The sequence below is a fragment of the Neolamprologus multifasciatus genome, chromosome 4 (assembly GCF_963576455.1).
Source record: "Neolamprologus multifasciatus chromosome 4, fNeoMul1.2, whole genome shotgun sequence".
In the NCBI taxonomy this organism is placed as follows: domain Eukaryota; kingdom Metazoa; phylum Chordata; class Actinopteri; order Cichliformes; family Cichlidae; genus Neolamprologus; species Neolamprologus multifasciatus.
Genome location: NC_140442.1, coordinates 20,292,410 through 20,313,131, shown reverse-complemented (window position 1 = coordinate 20,313,131; position 20,722 = coordinate 20,292,410). Strand labels below are relative to the sequence as shown.

Here is a 20,722-nt window from a genome sequence, read left to right as displayed (position 1 = left end):
ATGGCACGTACAAGGACACGCCGTCGGGGCTGAAAGCCGACACCTTACTGATTCTGATGCAGGTCAGGTTCGCGCTTTGCGCTAGATTCTGAAGCTGCAGGTTTCATCCCTCTCCAACCAAAATGCACTGAACCAGAAGCAAAAGAAGATCAAAACTAAGCTTCACATTTCGCTTCACATAAACATCGTCATGCATTCCCTCTTACTTTTGTTGTTTTGCTTCCACCACGATAAAATCGTACTTCCTGCAAAGCTCTCTCTCCCTCTCTGTGTATCTTAAGAACAGTTTCCCATCTAAAAATCTCCATTTCCTGTATTACTCGCTTATGCTGTTTATTTAACGATTTCCGACAAGAGCCTCATTTCTACTGTTCAAGAAATGTAAACTTTTTAAAATTATGACCAATTGCAAAATGCTTAGCTGTGCCTCTAATAAAACCTGTGTAACTTTACTCTGCTTAACTTCAGCTGCATCGAGTAATGTTCAGATGTTGATTCATGTTTTTTTTTCTTTCGTTTTTGTTCTACTGCAGAATATTTTTAAGGTTATCGGCTATAAAAAGCCAGGCCAGGAAAAACTCTTTCATGTTTTTCTATGTTTTATCCTCAGTTACACTGACACAAAGGGATCTGCTGTGATGCTCACACCTCTGATGAAGTCTCACAAGTGTCAGAACTGATAAATGATCAGAATTATAATATTTCTGACTGCCTGAGGCAAAATTCCCCCAATTCAAATCGAATCGAATCGAAATTGTGGATTGAATTGAATTGGGACGTTGTGAATCGGAATCAAATCGATTCTAGAAATCAGTGACGATCCCCAGCCCTACCAACAAAGCCAGCAGTTTCCAGCTTACTGATGTGGCATCAAATGAAGATCTTCCTTCTTCTAAATAGCAGGCTGATCACAGGATTGTCAAAAGGTGAGTTACTTTACGCAACCAGGAGGAAAGGACAGGACGTACATAAGATGGGTGTGTGTGCCTGTGACACATAAGGTGACCTGAATCAATGAACACCTGAATAACTTTATTGTTTGCATTTCAACATGCTTCTAATTAGATAATTAGACATAATTAGAGATTGCAGCAGACGTCAGTATGATAAGGTGTGGCAAAGTCATCAGAGAGCAAAACAGCCCTGTGTGAAAACATTCCTGAGTTTACTATTATTTAACTAATTACACTGAGTCATTTTAATTATGTTGATCTTTAAACATAATAGAGTTGCAGCTTCCTCTGTACTTGGAGATCTGTTTGAACTGTCAAATAAACATGTCAAGAGCAAAATATATATTTAGATTTATGAAACAATAAAAAACACAGACAGATGAGCTTCCGTGGTTAATACTTCTTATAGCTAAATCATGTTTGCTGTGCTAAGCCTTTAGAACAGAGCAATGAGGAATCAATAAATAATTTCAAATGTAGATACAGCAATACAGCATTAAATCATTATTAACACATCTTTAAAAGGGTTTGAGGGATTTCAAAAATACTGCAGTGCAATATTTCATGTAGTATTAGGTAGGAAGCTCTGACTATTCGTTCCATACTCTACCAACTTTTATCAAATTTGCTCCATGTTGTGCTTTATAGTGGGCTGGTTGCGGATCCACATGCAGAACTCAGGATGCAGAACAGGAGCAAAAAAAACCCCAACGTTTTATTGTTGGAAATTCAACATAATTCAGCAGGAAAAGACTACCAGATAAACTATCATAAAAAAAATCCCACGAAACACTGGGCACAGGAATACACAATGTGGGAGGACATAATAATAATAATAATAATAATGGATTGGATTTATATAGCACTTTTCAAGGCACCCAAAGCGCTTTACAATTCCATTATTCATTCACTCTCACATTCACACACTGGTGGAGGGAAGCTACAGTTGTGCACATGACAGTGAACAGAGGGATACTTGGACAAAATCAGACAAAACTCCAAACACTGGGTCCTAGTACCAGAAAACACCAACACATCCATAAAAAAATACCCATAATAATTTTACAAAGCAAAAGACAAAATGAAGACTCAGTGACACACCAAAGGAATCCTTCTTGTTCATTTATAATTAGAGATGAAACAGGTTTTGCATACCCTTTTTGTTTAAATGTACAATTGAACAAAGGGTGTGGTAAAGTGCTCTGACAGATTTATTTAAAAAGAGAGGACATGAGTGTTTGAATGTTCACGCTGTAAAAATGTAAAGACACGCAATCCTGAGCTCACCTGTTCAGTATATAAAGTGTAGCAGTGCTCCTGAGGTTTAGTATCACAGTCCAGGGAAACTAATCTGCAGCACTGACCTGTTCATCACAATGAAGCTGACTGCTCTGATCCTCCTCTTGGGAATATCCAGCACAGGTAACTACACTTTTTCTTATCATTCAGGATTTCAATAAAGCACTTCAAATCTAACACTAAAACACTTTGAATTTAACAGTAAAAGAAAACAACCAACCAAACAAAAACCTTAAAATTTATTTTATACATGTATTAAATGTCTTTTCCCAAAAACATCCAAACACTTTACAAGAGGATCACTTAGTTATGTTTGTGGTGGATCGAACCACAAACATAACTAAGTCTCTTTCCATTGACAGGAAAACAAATATCTGTCAGCATATCCGTAGGGAATATAGATTATTACATGTGATAGACCCAATTAAAATAAAACAAATAAATAAACAAACAAACAAACAAAAACAGGAGCCTTTAAGAAAGATATGCCAGACTTTTTGTTTTAGTTTATAAAATCTGTTTCTGAATCTGTTTGGCAAACTGATGTTTGATGATTCACTTTGTTCAAATTATTTTACTGAGTGGATTAGGTCTACTTCATACTAGAAATAAGGAAAAGTGATGACCAAATATACGTGAAGGACATAATGATGGATATTAGGATTAGGACTTTGTTGAAAATCTTAGTTCAGTTTGTTAAGTTTAGGGCCTGGATGGCTTGAGGTTAGAAGCTCCTCTTGAGTCTCTCTGTCCTTGCCTGGATGATACGGAACCTTGGAACAGTTTGTTGCCAGGATGGGATGGGTTCTTCAGTATCTGACCTGCTCTAGTCCAGCATCTCCTGGTGTAGGTGTCCCTAAGGGGGGAGGGGCAATCCTGCAGCAGCATTCTGCTGTACTGATTACTCTCTGAAGAGCTTTTTGGTCCTTAACACAGCTGTTCCCAAACCAGGATGTGATGTTCTGTGTGAGGATGCTCTCCACAGCGCCTGCATAGAAAGTCCTGAGGATCACCAGCGAGACCCTGAACTTTCTCAGTTGTCGGAGGTGGTACAGGCACTGCCTAGCCTTTTTGGTCTAGACCCGAATATGAGCAGACCATGTCAGGTCTGAGGAAATGTGGATACCGAGATACTTGAAGGACTGCACCCTCTCCACTGGAGCTCCATTGATGATAATGGGCTTGTAGTCTCTGTGCTGACTCCTTCTGAAGTCCACCACTAGCTCCTTGGTCTTGCCGACGTTCAGCTGGAGGTGGTTATCCTGGCACCATGATGCCAGATTCTTCACTTCGTCAATGTAGGCCTCCTTATCGTTGTTGGAGATGGCGCCCAACACCACTGTGTCATCAGCAAACTTCATAATGGTGTTGGAGCCATGGGTGGCCACACAGTCTGAAGTATAGAGGGAGTAGAGCAGTGGCGAGAGGACACACCCCTGTTAATGGTGACGCTGTTAGAGACGCATCTATCCACCCTCACCACGTGAGTTCTGCAAGTCAGGAAGTCCCGCACCCATGCACACAGACAGCTGTTGAGTCCTAGATCCCTCAGCTTTGTGAACAGTCTGCTGGGCACTATTGAGTTAAACGCTGAACTGTAATCAACATTCTTTTCTTGCACTAGTTCAGTGGTTCCCAAACTTATTTTGCTAGGCCCCCCTTTGTTTTACAAGAAAAATGTTCACGCCCCCCGCCCCCTTCTTGCGCGTTTACGCGCGCACGCAAGCGCGCTAACACATCCTCCAACCACACACACCCATATTTTGCTCCATCGCGGTTTATTTCACACCTCGAATATTTAGTAAACAATTAAACAAATACAAGTAATCTGCAATAAATGACAGGTAGTAATAAAATAAACTACTAACTCTTTTAGGCTACGTCCACACCTACACGGATATTTTTAAAAACGCAGCTGTTTCGTCCACACGTAAAATGCGTTTCGAATCACCAAAAACGGAGATTTTTTTTAAACCCTTTTTTGCATTTACGTGTGGACGAGGAATTTAGAGTTTGTCACTCAACGTCAAAGGTATGTGCCTTTTTTTCACGTCACGCTGTGCGCCACGTTATTGTTTACATGAGATGAATTACAGAATGGCAGATAGAGACAAAATACTGTTAATCTTACTATCTTCAGGTTTTACAGGCTTACATATACACACGCAGTTACTGTCCCTCCATTTAGAAAGGCAGAGTGTGATTATTTTACGTGTAGTTGTTTTTTTTCATGTGTAATAATATTCAACATTGCTATCAATACATTTATCAAAAAATGCCTCTGTGCAAAATGGGTTTAAAAACATAAACAACTGTGGGATCCTGTTTGTCCGTGATTTGAACAGCCCAGCGCTGCTCCCGACACAGGGAAAACCAATTCTGCAGGGGAGACCTACCTTGGCACTGTTATGCTGAGTGAACGGACTCTATGGCAGAACACACAGAAGCGCAGAAAATGCAAGGAGTGCTCTTTATTTGTGGTGTCAAAATTATATGAAATTATACAAAGGGACAAACAGAGGGAAACCAGGGGAGGACGCTGACACGTATTCGGAGGGAAAGGGGTTACCCGCGCACGCAGGGTGGATCTATAAGAAAAAGAAAAACGAAACTTTAGAGGGAGATGCCAAACCACCGGTAAGAAACAGCAACAAACATGGGGAGAGTTGGAGAGCTCACTTGTCACACTGGCTGTACGGGCTCGGGCGGGGATTCTCGGGATGTGGGAGAAACGCTGTAAATGATCTCCGTAGTGATCCCGGAAATGCGGCTTCACAAACAGCTGACAGGTAAGCGGGTGATGGATCCGGCTGAAGATACAAGACAACAGGTAAGCAAACAAAATCCCAGACATAGGTTGGCCGTAATGCACACCGCGGAGAATTAAACACGTTACCACTCGAGGAGGTGGCAATACTCCGACACCAGACGTCAGTCGCGCTGCTCCTAAGTAACGCTCCATCAAATGACGTCTGATGCACCGCCGGTGTGTCAGCATCCCGTGACACACCACCCCGCCTACCTGAGCTGAAAACAGAAGCAGACCCCGTGACACCACACCAGAGAAACCCCACCAACTCCTAACAGGCACTTGTGCAGGTGAAGCCAAAGGGAAGATATGCTTCACCATATTTTCTAGTCTTTGGCTTAGATTGAAGTTGGTTTGGAAACATGTTCAGTGACGCTTCATCTCCTGCTTTGCGTTTCTGTAGGCGCCTCGTGCTAGCAGTCTCCAAGCCTTTTGTTCCCCCCTCCCCCCCCCCTTTCATTCCGCTCCCCCCCTGCAATGGCCCCACACTTTGGGAAGGTCTGCATTAGTTGGTGCTACACATGCCATAAAAATTATAACATTTTAAACATAGACTCAGAAACTGTTAAATGGTTGACAGTTGTTGGAGCAGGCTTCCGTGATTTAAATTATCCTTATTTCATTAACCTTAAATTAACACTAATGTAGTGTTTCATGTCACTTTATTAAAAAATATATTTATACAGATGTTAAAGGGATTAACAGCATTTCATAAATCTGTGCAACAGCTTAAAAAATAGAAGAGATAAAGACTCTTTAATAATACCAGTATAGTGGGGTATTTAAAAACCTGTAATCTTTCATTTTAACTTCAGACCTTTAATTGTTTCTCTCCTGATTGCAGCTAGAGCCCTTCGGTGTAGAACCTGCACAGATCAGACGTGTTCAACCACAGTAGCAAAAAAATGTTCTTCAGAGACCATGTGTGTTACAGCTACTATTTTAGGTAATCTTTTCTTCATATTATTTCATACAGTTCAGTAAATTTCAAATACCTGTGAAGCTATGTGTGCTTTCCATCAACATTAATAAAATTCATCATTAAAAATATTAAAATTACTTTGCAGCTACCTCATCTGGAACTACGGCAACACAAATCTACAAGGCATGTGCATCTTCCTCCCTGTGTCCAACTACGGGCTCTCAGACATTTTCAGTTGACCTGGGTGTTCAAAGTGCTCTTACATCTGCCACGTGCTGCAACACGAATAACTGCAACTCAGCAACTCTGGCTGGTAAGTAGAAATCAGTTAAGTTAAAGACACATAACCAAACAGACAAGACAGAAAGGGATAAGAAACAATATTCTGATATCTTCTGAAATATTCTGTTCTAAAATGAAATTATGTTCTTTTCTGTTTCAGCCCCTACTCCTCAGTCAAGTAACGGCCTACTATGTAACTATTGTTCCACCTCTCAGTGCAACACACCATTGCAATGTCAGGGATTGGAGGACCAATGCTTTCAATCAATGAGTGAGTCTTCATCATGCATACTTTAACAAAAATCATCTTTAAATTTGGTTTTTGCATAAAATGAATTCAACAAACATTCTTTTTTTTCAGTCAGTCAGGAAAACCATTACCAAGCATTTTATCCATATTTGTAATGAATGTGATTTTGTACTTTAAATCTTTAAAGATGAAGATTTGCTAATCAGTGTAAGAAATTATACATATTTGTCCACAACACATAAATATATTAGTTAAGAAGTATTCCCGAAACTTTAAAAGAAAAGTCAATATTTGTAGCATGGAGGTACTGATTAATGTGTCAGTTATTGTCATGACTAATCATTTGTATAAAACAAGAGCTGAAAACAAAGAGATAAATGTCCATCACAAAAAGAGCAAAGTAAAGAAAATACACATGAAAACATCAAGAGGAGCACTTTGATTTCTTGATGATGGAAAAATCAGTTACCTGCTTTAAATGGAAAAAAAAAACATATGTGATAATAGAACACCGAGTGTAGGAACACTGTTCATTAAAAGGAAATCACTTTGGCTTCTGACATTGTGAGTACATGTTTTCAATAACTTGAATGTGAAAGTCATGAAACAACTGACTGAAAATCAGGCTCTGTTCGTGTGTCTAATTAAAAATTGTTTACTGGTGGGTATGGTATTATACATTAGAAATGTTGAACACACAACTCAGGTCTTAGAGTACACACAAAAGTCACTACAGTAAGATTTCAAGTTTCAGCACTGTCAGCAAACAGAACAGATTAAAAAAGATGTTAGATTACTTTTTATGTACAAGATATTTATGTTTGCTAAATGGAAATAGTTTACTGAAATGATGCCTCGAAAACTTTTCGAACTTATACCCATTAATATTATATTTTTATATAAGTATGTCTTGATTTTCAAAGGCTACTACACAGTCATGTATGTCTAAAAATATGTGAAATTGTTGAAATTGGAATTTTTCATCTACAGTGAACGATGGCACCAAGGATTTTCCCGCTTACGGCTGTGCATCCAGCAACCTGTGTGCAGCTGCTTCAAGCCTGGGTTCTCTACCTTTCATGCAGAGTGTTGGTACCATAAAAAGTGGACCAACCTGTACTTTACCCACAACAACTGCAGCACCAACCACAACCACAGCTGACCCAACCACAACAATTGCAGCACCAACCACAACAACAGCTGCTCCAACCACAACAACAGCTGCTCCAACCACAACAACAGCTGCACCACCAACAACACCAGCTGCTCCAACCACAACAACAGCTGATCCAACAACGACAACAGCTGCTCCAACCACGACCACAGCTGCTCAAACCACAACCACTGCAGCACCAACCACAACCACAGCTGGCCCAACCACAACGATTGCAGCACCAACCACAACAACAGCTGCTCCAACCACAGCAACAGCTGCTCCAACCACAACAACAGCTGCACCACCAACAACAACAGCTGCTCCAACCACAACCACCGCTGCTCCAACCATAACCACTGCAGCACCAACCACAACCACTGTGGCATTAACCACAACCACAGCTGCTCCAACAACAACAACAGCTGCTCCAACCACAACGGTGGCACCAACCACCACAACAGCTGCTCCAACCACAACAACAGCTGCGCCAATTCCGACCACAGCTGCACCAACCACGACAACAGGTGCTCCAACCACAACAACAGCTGCTCCAACCACAACCACTATGGCAACAACCACAACAACAGCTGTTCCAACCACAACAACAGCTGCTCTAACTACAACCACTGTGGCACCAACCACAACAACAGCTGCTCCAACCACGACAACAGCTGCTCCAACCACGACCACAGCTGCTCAAACCACAACCACTGCAGCACCAACCACAACCACTGTGGCATTGACCACAACCACAGCTGCTCCAACAACAACAACAGCTGCTTCAACCACAACCACAGCTGCTCCAACAACAACGGTGGCACCAACAACCACAACAGCTGCTCCAACATCGACAACAGCTGCTCCAACCACGACAACAGCTGCTCCAACCACGACCACAGCTGCTCAAACCACAACCACTGCAGCACCAACCACAACCACAGCTGGCCCAACCACAACCACTGCAGCACCAACCACAACAACAGCTGCTCCAACCACAACAACAGCTGCTCCAACCACAACCACTATGGCAACAACCACAACAACAACTGATCCAACCACAACAACTATGGCAACAACCACAACAACAGCTGATCCAACCACGACAACAGCTGCTCCAACCACAAGCACAGCTGCTCCAACCACAACCACTATGGCAACAACCACAACAACAGCTGTTCCAACCACAACAACAGCTGCTCTAACTACAACCACTGTGGCACCAACCACAACAACAGCTGCTCCAACCACGACCACAGCTGCTCAAACCACAACCACTGCAGCACCAACCACAACCACTGTGGCATTGACCACAACCACAGCTGCTCCAACAACAACAACAGCTGCTTCAACCACAACCACAGCTGCTCCAACAACAACGGTGGCACCAACAACCACAACAGCTGCTCCAACCACGACAACAGCTGCTCCAACCACGACCACAGCTGCTCAAACCACAACCACTGCAGCACCAACCACAACCACAGCTGGCCCAACCACAACCACTGCAGCACCAACCACAACAACAGCTGCTCCAACCACAACAACAGCTGCTCCAACCACAACCACTATGGCAACAACCACAACAACAGCTGATCCAACCACGACAACAGCTGCTCCAACCACAACCACAGTAGCAGCAACCACAACAACTGCTGCTCCAACAATAACAACAGCTGCTCCGACCACAACAACAGCTGCTCCGACCACAACAACGGCTGCTCCAACCACAACAACAGCTGCTCCAACCACAACAATGGCTGCTCTAACTACAACCACTGTGGCACCAACCACAACAACAGCTGCTCCAACCACAACAACAGCTGCTCCGACCACAACCACTACGGCACCAACCACAACAACAGCTGCTCCGACCACAACCACTACGGCACCAACCACAACAACAGCTGCTCCAACCACGACAACAGCTGCTCCGACCACGACAACAGCTGCACCAACCACAACAACAGCTGCTCCAACCACGACAACAGCTGCACCAACCACAACAACAGCTGCTCCAACCACAACAACAGCTGCTCCAACCACAACAACAGCTCCTCCAACCACAACCACTGTGGCACCAACCACAACAACAGCTGCACCAACCACAACAACAGCTGCTCCGACCACAACCACTACGGCACCAACCACAACAACAGCTGCTCCAACCACGACAACAGCTGCTCCGACCACGACAACAGCTGCACCAACCACAACAACAGCTGCTCCAACCACGACAACAGCTGCACCAACCACAACAACAGCTGCTCCAACCACAACAACAGCTGCTTCAACCACGACCACAGCTGCTCAAACCACAACCACTGCAGCACCAACCACAACCACTGTGGCATTAACCACAACCACAGCTGCTCCAACAACAACAACAGCTGCTTCAACCACAACCACAGCTGCTCCAACAACAACGGTGGCACCAACAACCACAACAGCTGCTCCAACATCGACAACAGCTGCTCCAACCACGACAACAGCTGCTCCAACCACGACCACAGCTGCTCAAACCACAACCACTGCAGCACCAACCACAACCACAGCTGGCCCAACCACAACCACTGCAGCACCAACCACAACAACAGCTGCTCCAACCACAACAACAGCTGCTCCAACCACAACCACTATGGCAACAACCACAACAACAACTGATCCAACCACAACAACTATGGCAACAACCACAACAACAGCTGATCCAACCACGACAACAGCTGCTCCAACCACAAGCACAGCTGCTCCAACCACAACCACTGTGGCACCAACCACAACAACAGCTGCTCCAACCACAACAACAGCTCCTCCAACCACAACCACTGTGGCACCAACCACAACAACAGCTGCTCCGACCACAACCACTACGGCACCAACCACAACAACAGCTGCTCCAACCACGACAACAGCTGCTCCAACCACGACCACAGCTGCTCCAACCACAACAACAGCTGCTCTAACTACAACCACTGCAGCACCAACCACAACCACTGCTGGCCCAACCACAACGATTGCAGCACCAACCACAACAACAGCTGCTCCAACCACAGCCACTATGGCAAAAACCACAACAACAGCTGATCCAACCACGACAACAGCTGCTCCAACAACAACCACAGCTGCTCCAACCACAACAACAGCTGCTCCGACCACGACAACAGCTGCTCCAACCACGACAACAGCTGCACCAACCACAACAACAGCTGCTCCAACCACAACAATGGCTGCTCCGACCACAACAACAGCTGCTCCAACCACGACCACAGCTGCTCTAACTACAACCACTGTGGCACCAACCACAACAACAGATGCTCCAACCACAACCACAGCTGGCCCAACCACAACGATTGCAGCACCAACCACAACAACAACTGCTCCAACCACAACAACGGTGGCACCAACAACAACAGCTGCTCCAACCACAACCACTGAAGCACCAACCACAACCACTGTGGTATTAACCACAACCACAGCTGCTCCAACAACAACAACAGCTGCTTCAAGCACAACAATGGCACCAACAACCACAACAGCTGCTCCAACCACGACAACAGCTGCTCCAACCACGACCACAGCTGGCCCAACCACAACCACTGCAGCTCCAACAACGACCACAGCTGGCCCAACCACAACGTTTGCAGCACCGACCACAACAAAAGCTGCTCCAACCACAACAACAGCTGCTCCAACCACAACAACTATGGCAACAACCATAACAACAGCTGCTCCAACCACAACAACAGCTGCTCTAACTACAACCACTGTGGCACCAACCACAGCAACAGCTGCTCCAACCACAACAACAGCTGCACCACCAACAACAACAGCTGCTCCAACCACAACAACAGTAGCAGCAACCACAACAACAGCTGCTCCAACCACGACCACAGCTGCTCTAACTACAACCACTGTGGCACCAACCACAAGAACAGCTGCTCCAACCACAACAACAGGTGCTCCACATGGTGGTGCTACACATGCCATAAAAATTATAACATTTTAAATATAGACTGAGAAACTGTTAAATGGTTGACAGTTGTTGGAGCAGGCCTCCGTGATTTAAATTATCCTTATTTCATTAACCTTAAATTAACACTAATGTAGTGTTTCATGTCACTTTATTAAAAAAAATATATTCATACAGATGTTAAAGAAATTAACAGCATTTCATTAATCTGTACAACAGCTTAAAAAATAGAAGAGATAAAGACTCTTTAATAATACCAGTATAGTGGGGTATTTAAAAACCTGTAATCTTTCATTTTAACTTCAGTCCTTTCATTGTTTCTCTCCTGATTGCAGCTGGAGCCCTTCAGTGTGAAACCTGCACAGATCAGACGTGTTCAACCACAGTAGCAAAAACATGTTCTTCAGAGACCATGTGTTTTACAGCTACTATTTTAGGTAATCTTTTCTTCATATTATTTCATACAGTTCAGTAAATTTCAAATACCTGTGAAGCTATGTGTGCTTTCCATCAACATTAATAAAATTCATCATTAAAAATATTAAAATTACTTTGCAGCTACCTCATCTGGAACTACGGCAACACAAATCTACAAGGCATGTGCATCTTCCGCCCTGTGTCCAACTACGGGCTCTCAGACATTTTCAGTTGACCTGGGTGTTCAAAGTGCTCTTGCATCTGCCACATGCTGCAACACGGATAACTGCAACTCAGCAACTCTGGCTGGTAAGTAGAAATCAGTTAAGTTAAAGACACATAACCGAACAGACATGACAGAAAGGGATAAGAAACAATATTCTGATATCTGCTGAAATATTCTGTTCTAAAATGAAATTATGTTCTTTTCTGTTTCAGCCCCTACTCCTCAGTCAAGTAACGGCCTACTATGTAACTATTGTTCCACCTCTCAGTGCAACACACCATTGCAATGTCAGGGAGTGGAGGACCAATGCTTTCAATCAATGAGTGAGTCTTCATCATGCATACTTTAACAAAAATCATCTTTAAATTTGGTTTTTGCATAAAATAAATTCAACAAACATTCTTTTTTTTCAATCAGTCAGGAAAACCATTACCAAGCATTTTATCCGTATTTGTAATGAATGTGATTTTGTACTTTAAATCTTTAAAGATGAAGATTTGCTAATCAGTGTAGGAAATTATACATATTTGTCCACAACACATAAATATATTAGTTAAGAAGTATTCCCGAAACTTTAAAAGAAAAGTCAATATTTGTAGCATGGAGGTACTGATTAATGTGTCAGTTATTGTCATGACTAATCATTTGTATAAAACAAGAGCTGAAAACAAAGAGATAAAAGTCCATCACAAAAAGATCAAAGTAAAGAAAATACACATGAAAACATCAAGAGGAGCACTTTGATTTCTTGATGATGGAAAAATCAGTTACCTGCTTTAAATGAAAAAAAAAAACATGCGTGATAATAGAACACCGAGTGTAGGAACACTGTTCATTAAAAGGAAATCACTTTGGCTTCTGACATTGTGAGTACATGTTTTCAATAACTTGAATGTGAAAGTCACGAAACAACTGACTGAAAATCAGGCTCTGTTCGTGTGTCTAATTAAAAATTGTTTATTGGTGGGTATGGTATTATACATTAGAAATGTTGAACACACAACTCAGGTCTTAGAGTACACACAAAAGTCACTACAGTAAGATTTCAAGTTTCAGCATTGTCAGCAAACAGAACAGATTAAAAAAGATGTTAGATTACTTTTTATGTACAAGATATTTATGTTTGCTAAATGGAAATAGTTTACTGAAATGATGCCTCGAAAACTTTTCGAACTTATACCCATTAATATTATATTTTTATATAAGTATGTCTTGATTTTCAAAGGCTACTACACAGTCATGTATGTCTAAAAATATGTGAAATTGTTGAAACTGGAATTTTTCATCTACAGTGAACGATGGCACCAAGGATTTTCCCGCTTACGGCTGTGCATCCAGCAACCTGTGTGCAGCTGCTTCAAGCATGGGTTCTCTACCTTTCATGCAGAGTGTTGGTACCATAAAAAGTGGACCAACCTGTACTTTGCCCACAACAACTGCAGCACCAACCACAACCACAGCTGGCCCAACCACAACAATTGCAGCACCAACCACAACAACAGCTGCTCCAACCACAACCACAGCTGGCCCAACCACAACGATTGCAGCACCAACCACAACAACAACAGCTGCTCCAACCACAACAACGGTGGCACCAACAACAACAACTGCTGCTCCAACAACGACAACAGCTGCTCCAACCACAACCACAGTAGCAGCAACCACAACAACTGCTGCTCCAACCACAATCACTGTGGCACCAACCACAACAACAGCTGCTCCAACCACAACCACAGCTGCTCCAACAACAACGGTGGCACCAACAACCACAACAGCTGCTCCAACCACGACAACAGCTGCACCAACCACAACCACAGCTGCTCCAACCACAACAATGGTGGCACCAACCACAACAACAGTAGCAGCAACCACAACAACATCTGCTCCAACCACAAGCACTGTGGAAGAAACCATAACCACAGCTGCTCCAACCACAACAACAGCTGCTCCAACCACAACCACAGCTGCTCCAACCACAACAACGGTGGCACCAACAACCACAACTGCTGCTCTAACCACGACAACAGCTGCTCCAACCACGACAACAGTGGCACCAGCAACAACAACTGCTGTTCCAACAACGACAACAGCTTCTCCAACCACAACAACAGCTGCTCCAACCACAACCACAGCTGACCCAACCACAACGATTGCAGCACCAACCACAACAACAACTGCTCCAACCACAACAACGGTGGCACCAACAACAACAACAGCTGCTCCAACCACAACCACTGCAGCACCAACCACAACCACTGTGGTATTAACCACAACAACAGCTGCTCCAACAACAACAACAGCTGCTTCAAGCACAACGATGGCACCAACAACCACAACAGCTGCTCCAACCACGACAACAGCTGCTCCAACCACGACCACAGCTGCTCTAACTACAACCACTGTGGCACCAACCACAACAACAGCTGCTCCAACCACAACCACAGCTGGCCCAACCACAACGATTGCAGCACCAACCACAACAACAACTGCTCCAACCACAACAACGGTGGCACCAACAACAACAACAGCTGCTCCAACCACAACCACTGCAGCACCAACCACAACCACTGTGGTATTAACCACAACCACAGCTGCTCCAACAACAACAACAGCTGCTTCAAGCACAACGATGGCACCAACAACCACAACAGCTGCTCCAACCACGACAACAGCTGCTCCAACCACGACCACAGCTGGCCCAACCACAACCACTGCAGCTCCAACCACAACCACAGCTGGCCCAACCACAACGTTTGCAGCACCGACCACAACAACAGCTGCTCCAACCACAACAACTATGGCAACAACCATAACCACAGTAGCAGCAAGCACAACAACTGCTGCTCCAACAACAACAACAACTGCTCCGACCACAACAACAGCTGCTCCAACCACAACAACGGTGGCACCAACAACAACAACAGCTGCTCCAACCACAACCACCGCTGCTCCAACCACAACAACGGTGGCACCAACAACAACAACAGCTGCTCCAACCACAACAACGGCTGCTCCAACCACAACAACAGCTGCTCCAACCACAACAACAGCTGCTCCAACTACAACCACTGTGGCACCAACCACAAGAACAGCTGCTCCAACCACAACAACAGGTGCTCCACATGGTGGTGCTCCACATGCCATAAAAATTATAACATTTTAAATATAGACTCAGAAACTGTTAAATGGTTGACAGTTGTTGGAGCAGGCCTCCGTGATTTAAATTATCCTTATTTCATTAACCTTAAATTAACACTAATGTAGTGTTTCATGTCACTTTATTAAAAAAAATATATTCATACAGATGTTAAAGAAATTAACAGCATTTCATTAATCTGTACAACAGCTTAAAAAATAGAAGAGATAAAGACTCTTTAATAATACCAGTATAGTGGGGTATTTAAAAACCTGTAATCTTTCATTTTAACTTCAGTCCTTTCATTGTTTCTCTCCTGATTGCAGCTGGAGCCCTTCAGTGTGAAACCTGCACAGATCAGACGTGTTCAACCACAGTAGCAAAAACATGTTCTTCAGAGACCATGTGTTTTACAGCTACTATTTTAGGTAATCTTTTCTTCATATTATTTCATACAGTTCAGTAAATTTCAAATACCTGTGAAGCTATGTGTGCTTTCCATCAACATTAATAAAATTCATCATTAAAAATATTAAAATTACTTTGCAGCTACCTCATCTGGAACTACGGCAACACAAATCTACAAGGCATGTGCATCTTCCGCCCTGTGTCCAACTACGGGCTCTCAGACATTTTCAGTTGACCTGGGTGTTCAAAGTGCTCTTGCATCTGCCACATGCTGCAACACGGATAACTGCAACTCAGCAACTCTGGCTGGTAAGTAGAAATCAGTTAAGTTAAAGACACATAACCGAACAGACATGACAGAAAGGGATAAGAAACAATATTCTGATATCTGCTGAAATATTCTGTTCTAAAATGAAATTATGTTCTTTTCTGTTTCAGCCCCTACTCCTCAGTCAAGTAACGGCCTACTATGTAACTATTGTTCCACCTCTCAGTGCAACACACCATTGCAATGTCAGGGAGTGGAGGACCAATGCTTTCAATCAATGAGTGAGTCTTCATCATGCATACTTTAACAAAAATCATCTTTAAATTTGGTTTTTGCATAAAATAAATTCAACAAACATTCTTTTTTTTCAATCAGTCAGGAAAACCATTACCAAGCATTTTATCCGTATTTGTAATGAATGTGATTTTGTACTTTAAATCTTTAAAGATGAAGATTTGCTAATCAGTGTAGGAAATTATACATATTTGTCCACAACACATAAATATATTAGTTAAGAAGTATTCCCGAAACTTTAAAAGAAAAGTCAATATTTGTAGCATGGAGGTACTGATTAATGTGTCAGTTATTGTCATGACTAATCATTTGTATAAAACAAGAGCTGAAAACAAAGAGATAAAAGTCCATCACAAAAAGATCAAAGTAAAGAAAATACACATGAAAACATCAAGAGGAGCACTTTGATTTCTTGATGATGGAAAAATCAGTTACCTGCTTTAAATGAAAAAAAAAAACCATGCGTGATAATAGAACACCGAGTGTAGGAACACTGTTCATTAAAAGGAAATCACTTTGGCTTCTGACATTGTGAGTACATGTTTTCAATAACTTGAATGTGAAAGTCACGAAACAACTGACTGAAAATCAGGCTCTGTTCGTGTGTCTAATTAAAAATTGTTTATTGGTGGGTATGGTATTATACATTAGAAATGTTGAACACACAACTCAGGTCTTAGAGTACACACAAAAGTCACTACAGTAAGATTTCAAGTTTCAGCATTGTCAGCAAACAGAACAGATTAAAAAAGATGTTAGATTACTTTTTATGTACAAGATATTTATGTTTGCTAAATGGAAATAGTTTACTGAAATGATGCCTCGAAAACTTTTCGAACTTATACCCATTAATATTATATTTTTATATAAGTATGTCTTGATTTTCAAAGGCTACTACACAGTCATGTATGTCTAAAAATATGTGAAATTGTTGAAACTGGAATTTTTCATCTACAGTGAACGATGGCACCAAGGATTTTCCCGCTTACGGCTGTGCATCCAGCAACCTGTGTGCAGCTGCTTCAAGCCTGGGTTCTCTACCTTTCATGCAGAGTGTTGGTACCATAAAAAGTGGACCAACCTGTACTTTGCCCACAACAACTGCAGCACCAACCACAACCACAGCTGGCCCAACCACAACGATTGCAGCACCAACCACAACAACAGCTGCTCCAACCACAACAACGGTGGCACCAACAACAACAACTGCTGCTCCAACAACGACAACAGCTGCTCCAACCACAACCACAGTAGCAGCAACCACAACAACTGCTGCTCCAACCACAATCACTGTGGCACCAACCACAACAACAGCTGCTCCAACCACAACCACAGCTGCTCCAACAACAACGGTGGCACCAACAACCACAACAGCTGCTCCAACCACGACAACAGCTGCACCAACCACAACCACAGCTGCTCCAACCACAACAATGGTGGCACCAACCACAACAACAGTAGCAGCAACCACAACAACATCTGCTCCAACCACAAGCACTGTGGAAGAAACCATAACCACAGCTGCTCCAACCACAACAACAGCTGCTCCAACCACAACCACAGCTGCTCCAACCACAACAACGGTGGCACCAACAACCACAACTGCTGCTCTAACCACGACAACAGCTGCTCCAACCACGACAACAGTGGCACCAGCAACAACAACTGCTGCTCCAACAACGACAACAGCTGCTCCAACCACAACAACAGCTGCTCCAACCACAACCACAGCTGCTCTAACTACAACCACTGTGGCACCAACCACAACAACAGCTGCTCCAACCACAACCACAGCTGGCCCAACCACAACGATTGCAGCACCAACCACAACAACAACTGCTCCAACCACAACAACGGTGGCACCAACAACAACAACAGCTGCTCCAACCACAACCACTGCAGCACCAACCACAACCACTGTGGTATTAACCACAACCACAGCTGCTCCAACAACAACAACAGCTGCTTCAAGCACAACGATGGCACCAACAACCACAACAGCTGCTCCAACCACGACAACAGCTGCTCCAACCACAACAACAGCTGCACCACCAACAACAACAGCTGCTCCAACCACAACAACAGCTGCTCCAACCACAACCACAGTAGCAGCAAGCACAACAACTGCTGCTCCAACAACAACAACAACTGCTCCGACCACAACAACAGCTGCTCCAACCACAACAACGGTGGCACCAACAACAACAACAGCTGCTCCAACCACAACCACCGCTGCTCCAACCACAACAACGGTGGCACCAACAACAACAACAGCTGCTCCAACCACAACAACGGCTGCTCCAACCACAACAACAGCTGCTCCAACCACAACAACAGCTGCTCCAACTACAACCACTGTGGCACCAACCACAAGAACAGCTGCTCCAACCACAACAACAGGTGCTCCACATGGTGGTGCTCCACATGCCATAAAAATTATAACATTTTAAATATAGACTCAGAAACTGTTAAATGGTTGACAGTTGTTGGAGCAGGCCTCCGTGATTTAAATTATCCTTATTTCATTAACCTTAAATTAACACTAATGTAGTGTTTCATGTCACTTTATTAAAAAAAATATATTCATACAGATGTTAAAGAAATTAACAGCATTTCATTAATCTGTACAACAGCTTAAAAAATAGAAGAGATAAAGACTCTTTAATAATACCAGTATAGTGGGGTATTTAAAAACCTGTAATCTTTCATTTTAACTTCAGTCCTTTCATTGTTTCTCTCCTGATTGCAGCTGGAGCCCTTCAGTGTGAAACCTGCACAGATCAGACGTGTTCAACCACAGTAGCAAAAACATGTTCTTCAGAGACCATGTGTTTTACAGCTACTATTTTAGGTAATCTTTTCTTCATATTATTTCATACAGTTCAGTAAATTTCAAATACCTGTGAAGCTATGTGTGCTTTCCATCAACATTAATAAAATTCATCATTAAAAATATTAAAATTACTTTGCAGCTACCTCATCTGGAACTACGGCAACACAAATCTACAAGGCATGTGCATCTTCCGCCCTGTGTCCAACTACGGGCTCTCAGACATTTTCAGTTGACCTGGGTGTTCAAAGTGCTCTTGCATCTGCCACATGCTGCAACACGGATAACTGCAACTCAGCAACTCTGGCTGGTAAGTAGAAATCAGTTAAGTTAAAGACACATAACCGAACAGACATGACAGAAAGGGATAAGAAACAATATTCTGATATCTGCTGAAATATTCTGTTCTAAAATGAAATTATGTTCTTTTCTGTTTCAGCCCCTACTCCTCAGTCAAGTAACGGCCTACTATGTAACTATTGTTCCACCTCTCAGTGCAACACACCATTGCAATGTCAGGGAGTGGAGGACCAATGCTTTCAATCAATGAGTGAGTCTTCATCATGCATACTTTAACAAAAATCATCTTTAAATTTGGTTTTTGCATAAAATAAATTCAACAAACATTCTTTTTTTTCAATCAGTCAGGAAAACCATTACCAAGCATTTTATCCGTATTTGTAATGAATGTGATTTTGTACTTTAAATCTTTAAAGATGAAGATTTGCTAATCAGTGTAGGAAATTATACATATTTGTCCACAACACATAAATATATTAGTTAAGAAGTATTCCCGAAACTTTAAAAGAAAAGTCAATATTTGTAGCATGGAGGTACTGATTAATGTGTCAGTTATTGTCATGACTAATCATTTGTATAAAACAAGAGCTGAAAACAAAGAGATAAAAGTCCATCACAAAAAGATCAAAGTAAAGAAAATACACATGAAAACATCAAGAGGAGCACTTTGATTTCTTGATGATGGAAAAATCAGTTACCTGCTTTAAATGAAAAAAAAAACCATGCGTGATAATAGAACACCGAGTGTAGGAACACTGTTCATTAAAAGGAAATCACTTTGGCTTCTGACATTGTGAGTACATGTTTTCAATAACTTGAATGTGAAAGTCACGAAACAACTGACTGAAAATCAGGCTCTGTTCGTGTGTCTAATTAAAAATTGTTTATTGGTGGGTATGGTATTATACATTAGAAATGTTGAACACACAACTCAGGTCTTAGAGTACACACAAAAGTCACTACAGTAAGATTTCAAGTTTCAGCATTGTCAGCAAACAGAACAGATTAAAAAAGATGTTAGATTACTTTTTATGTACAAGATATTTATGTTTGCTAAATGGAAATAGTTTACTGAAATGATGCCTCGAAAACTTTTCGAACTTATACCCATTAATATTATATTTTTATATAAGTATGTCTTGATTTTCAAAGGCTACTACACAGTCATATATGTCTAAAAATATGTGAAATTGTTGAAACTGGAA

The 20,722-nt window shown here is 42.5% G+C and overlaps 2 protein-coding genes and 1 long non-coding RNA gene across 4 annotated transcripts; 2 read left to right on the top strand and 1 right to left on the bottom strand.

The window, feature by feature from the left end:
- The first annotated feature begins 1,081 nt into the window (after positions 1–1,081).
- LOC146520359 (uncharacterized) lies at positions 1,082–15,451 on the top strand. 2 transcript variants are annotated; one of them, XM_085157199.1, is made up of 4 exons: positions 1,082–2,375; positions 11,974–12,364; positions 12,494–12,604; positions 13,574–15,451. In XM_085157199.1, the coding sequence occupies exons 3-4, from the start codon at positions 12,601–12,603 to the stop codon at positions 15,442–15,444; spliced, it is 1,875 nt and encodes a 624-aa protein (XP_085013325.1). In that variant the 5' UTR covers positions 1,082–2,375; positions 11,974–12,364; positions 12,494–12,600; the 3' UTR covers positions 15,445–15,451. The 2 variants fall into 2 exon arrangements, with proteins under 2 accessions (XP_085013325.1, XP_085013324.1); XM_085157198.1 differs by lacking the exon at positions 1,082–2,375 and adding an exon at positions 8,108–8,195.
- LOC146520360 (uncharacterized) lies at positions 4,674–5,338 on the bottom strand. The gene is made up of 3 exons (XR_014873738.1): positions 5,149–5,338; positions 4,932–5,062; positions 4,674–4,840 (listed from the first exon to the last, which is right to left on the bottom strand). It is a non-coding gene; the product is annotated as an uncharacterized LOC146520360 (long non-coding RNA).
- A 569-nt stretch (positions 15,452–16,020) lies between the features above and the next one.
- On the top strand, positions 16,021–19,521 carry LOC146520358 (uncharacterized). Its single transcript, XM_085157200.1, has 3 exons — positions 16,021–16,134; positions 16,264–16,374; positions 17,345–19,521. The coding sequence occupies exons 2-3, from the start codon at positions 16,337–16,339 to the stop codon at positions 18,936–18,938; spliced, it is 1,632 nt and encodes a 543-aa protein (XP_085013326.1). The 5' UTR covers positions 16,021–16,134; positions 16,264–16,336; the 3' UTR covers positions 18,939–19,521.
- Positions 19,522–20,722: the final 1,201 nt, after the last annotated feature.

Excerpts from the sequence above, each read along its gene's own strand:
- LOC146520358 (XM_085157200.1), top strand. The coding sequence starts at position 16,337 with ATGTCAGGGAGTGGAGGACCAATGCTTTCAATCAATGA. Across the intron at positions 16,375-17,344 it reads CCAATGCTTTCAATCAATGA|TGAACGATGGCACCAAGGAT; the intron begins GTGAGTCTTCAT and ends TTTCATCTACAG.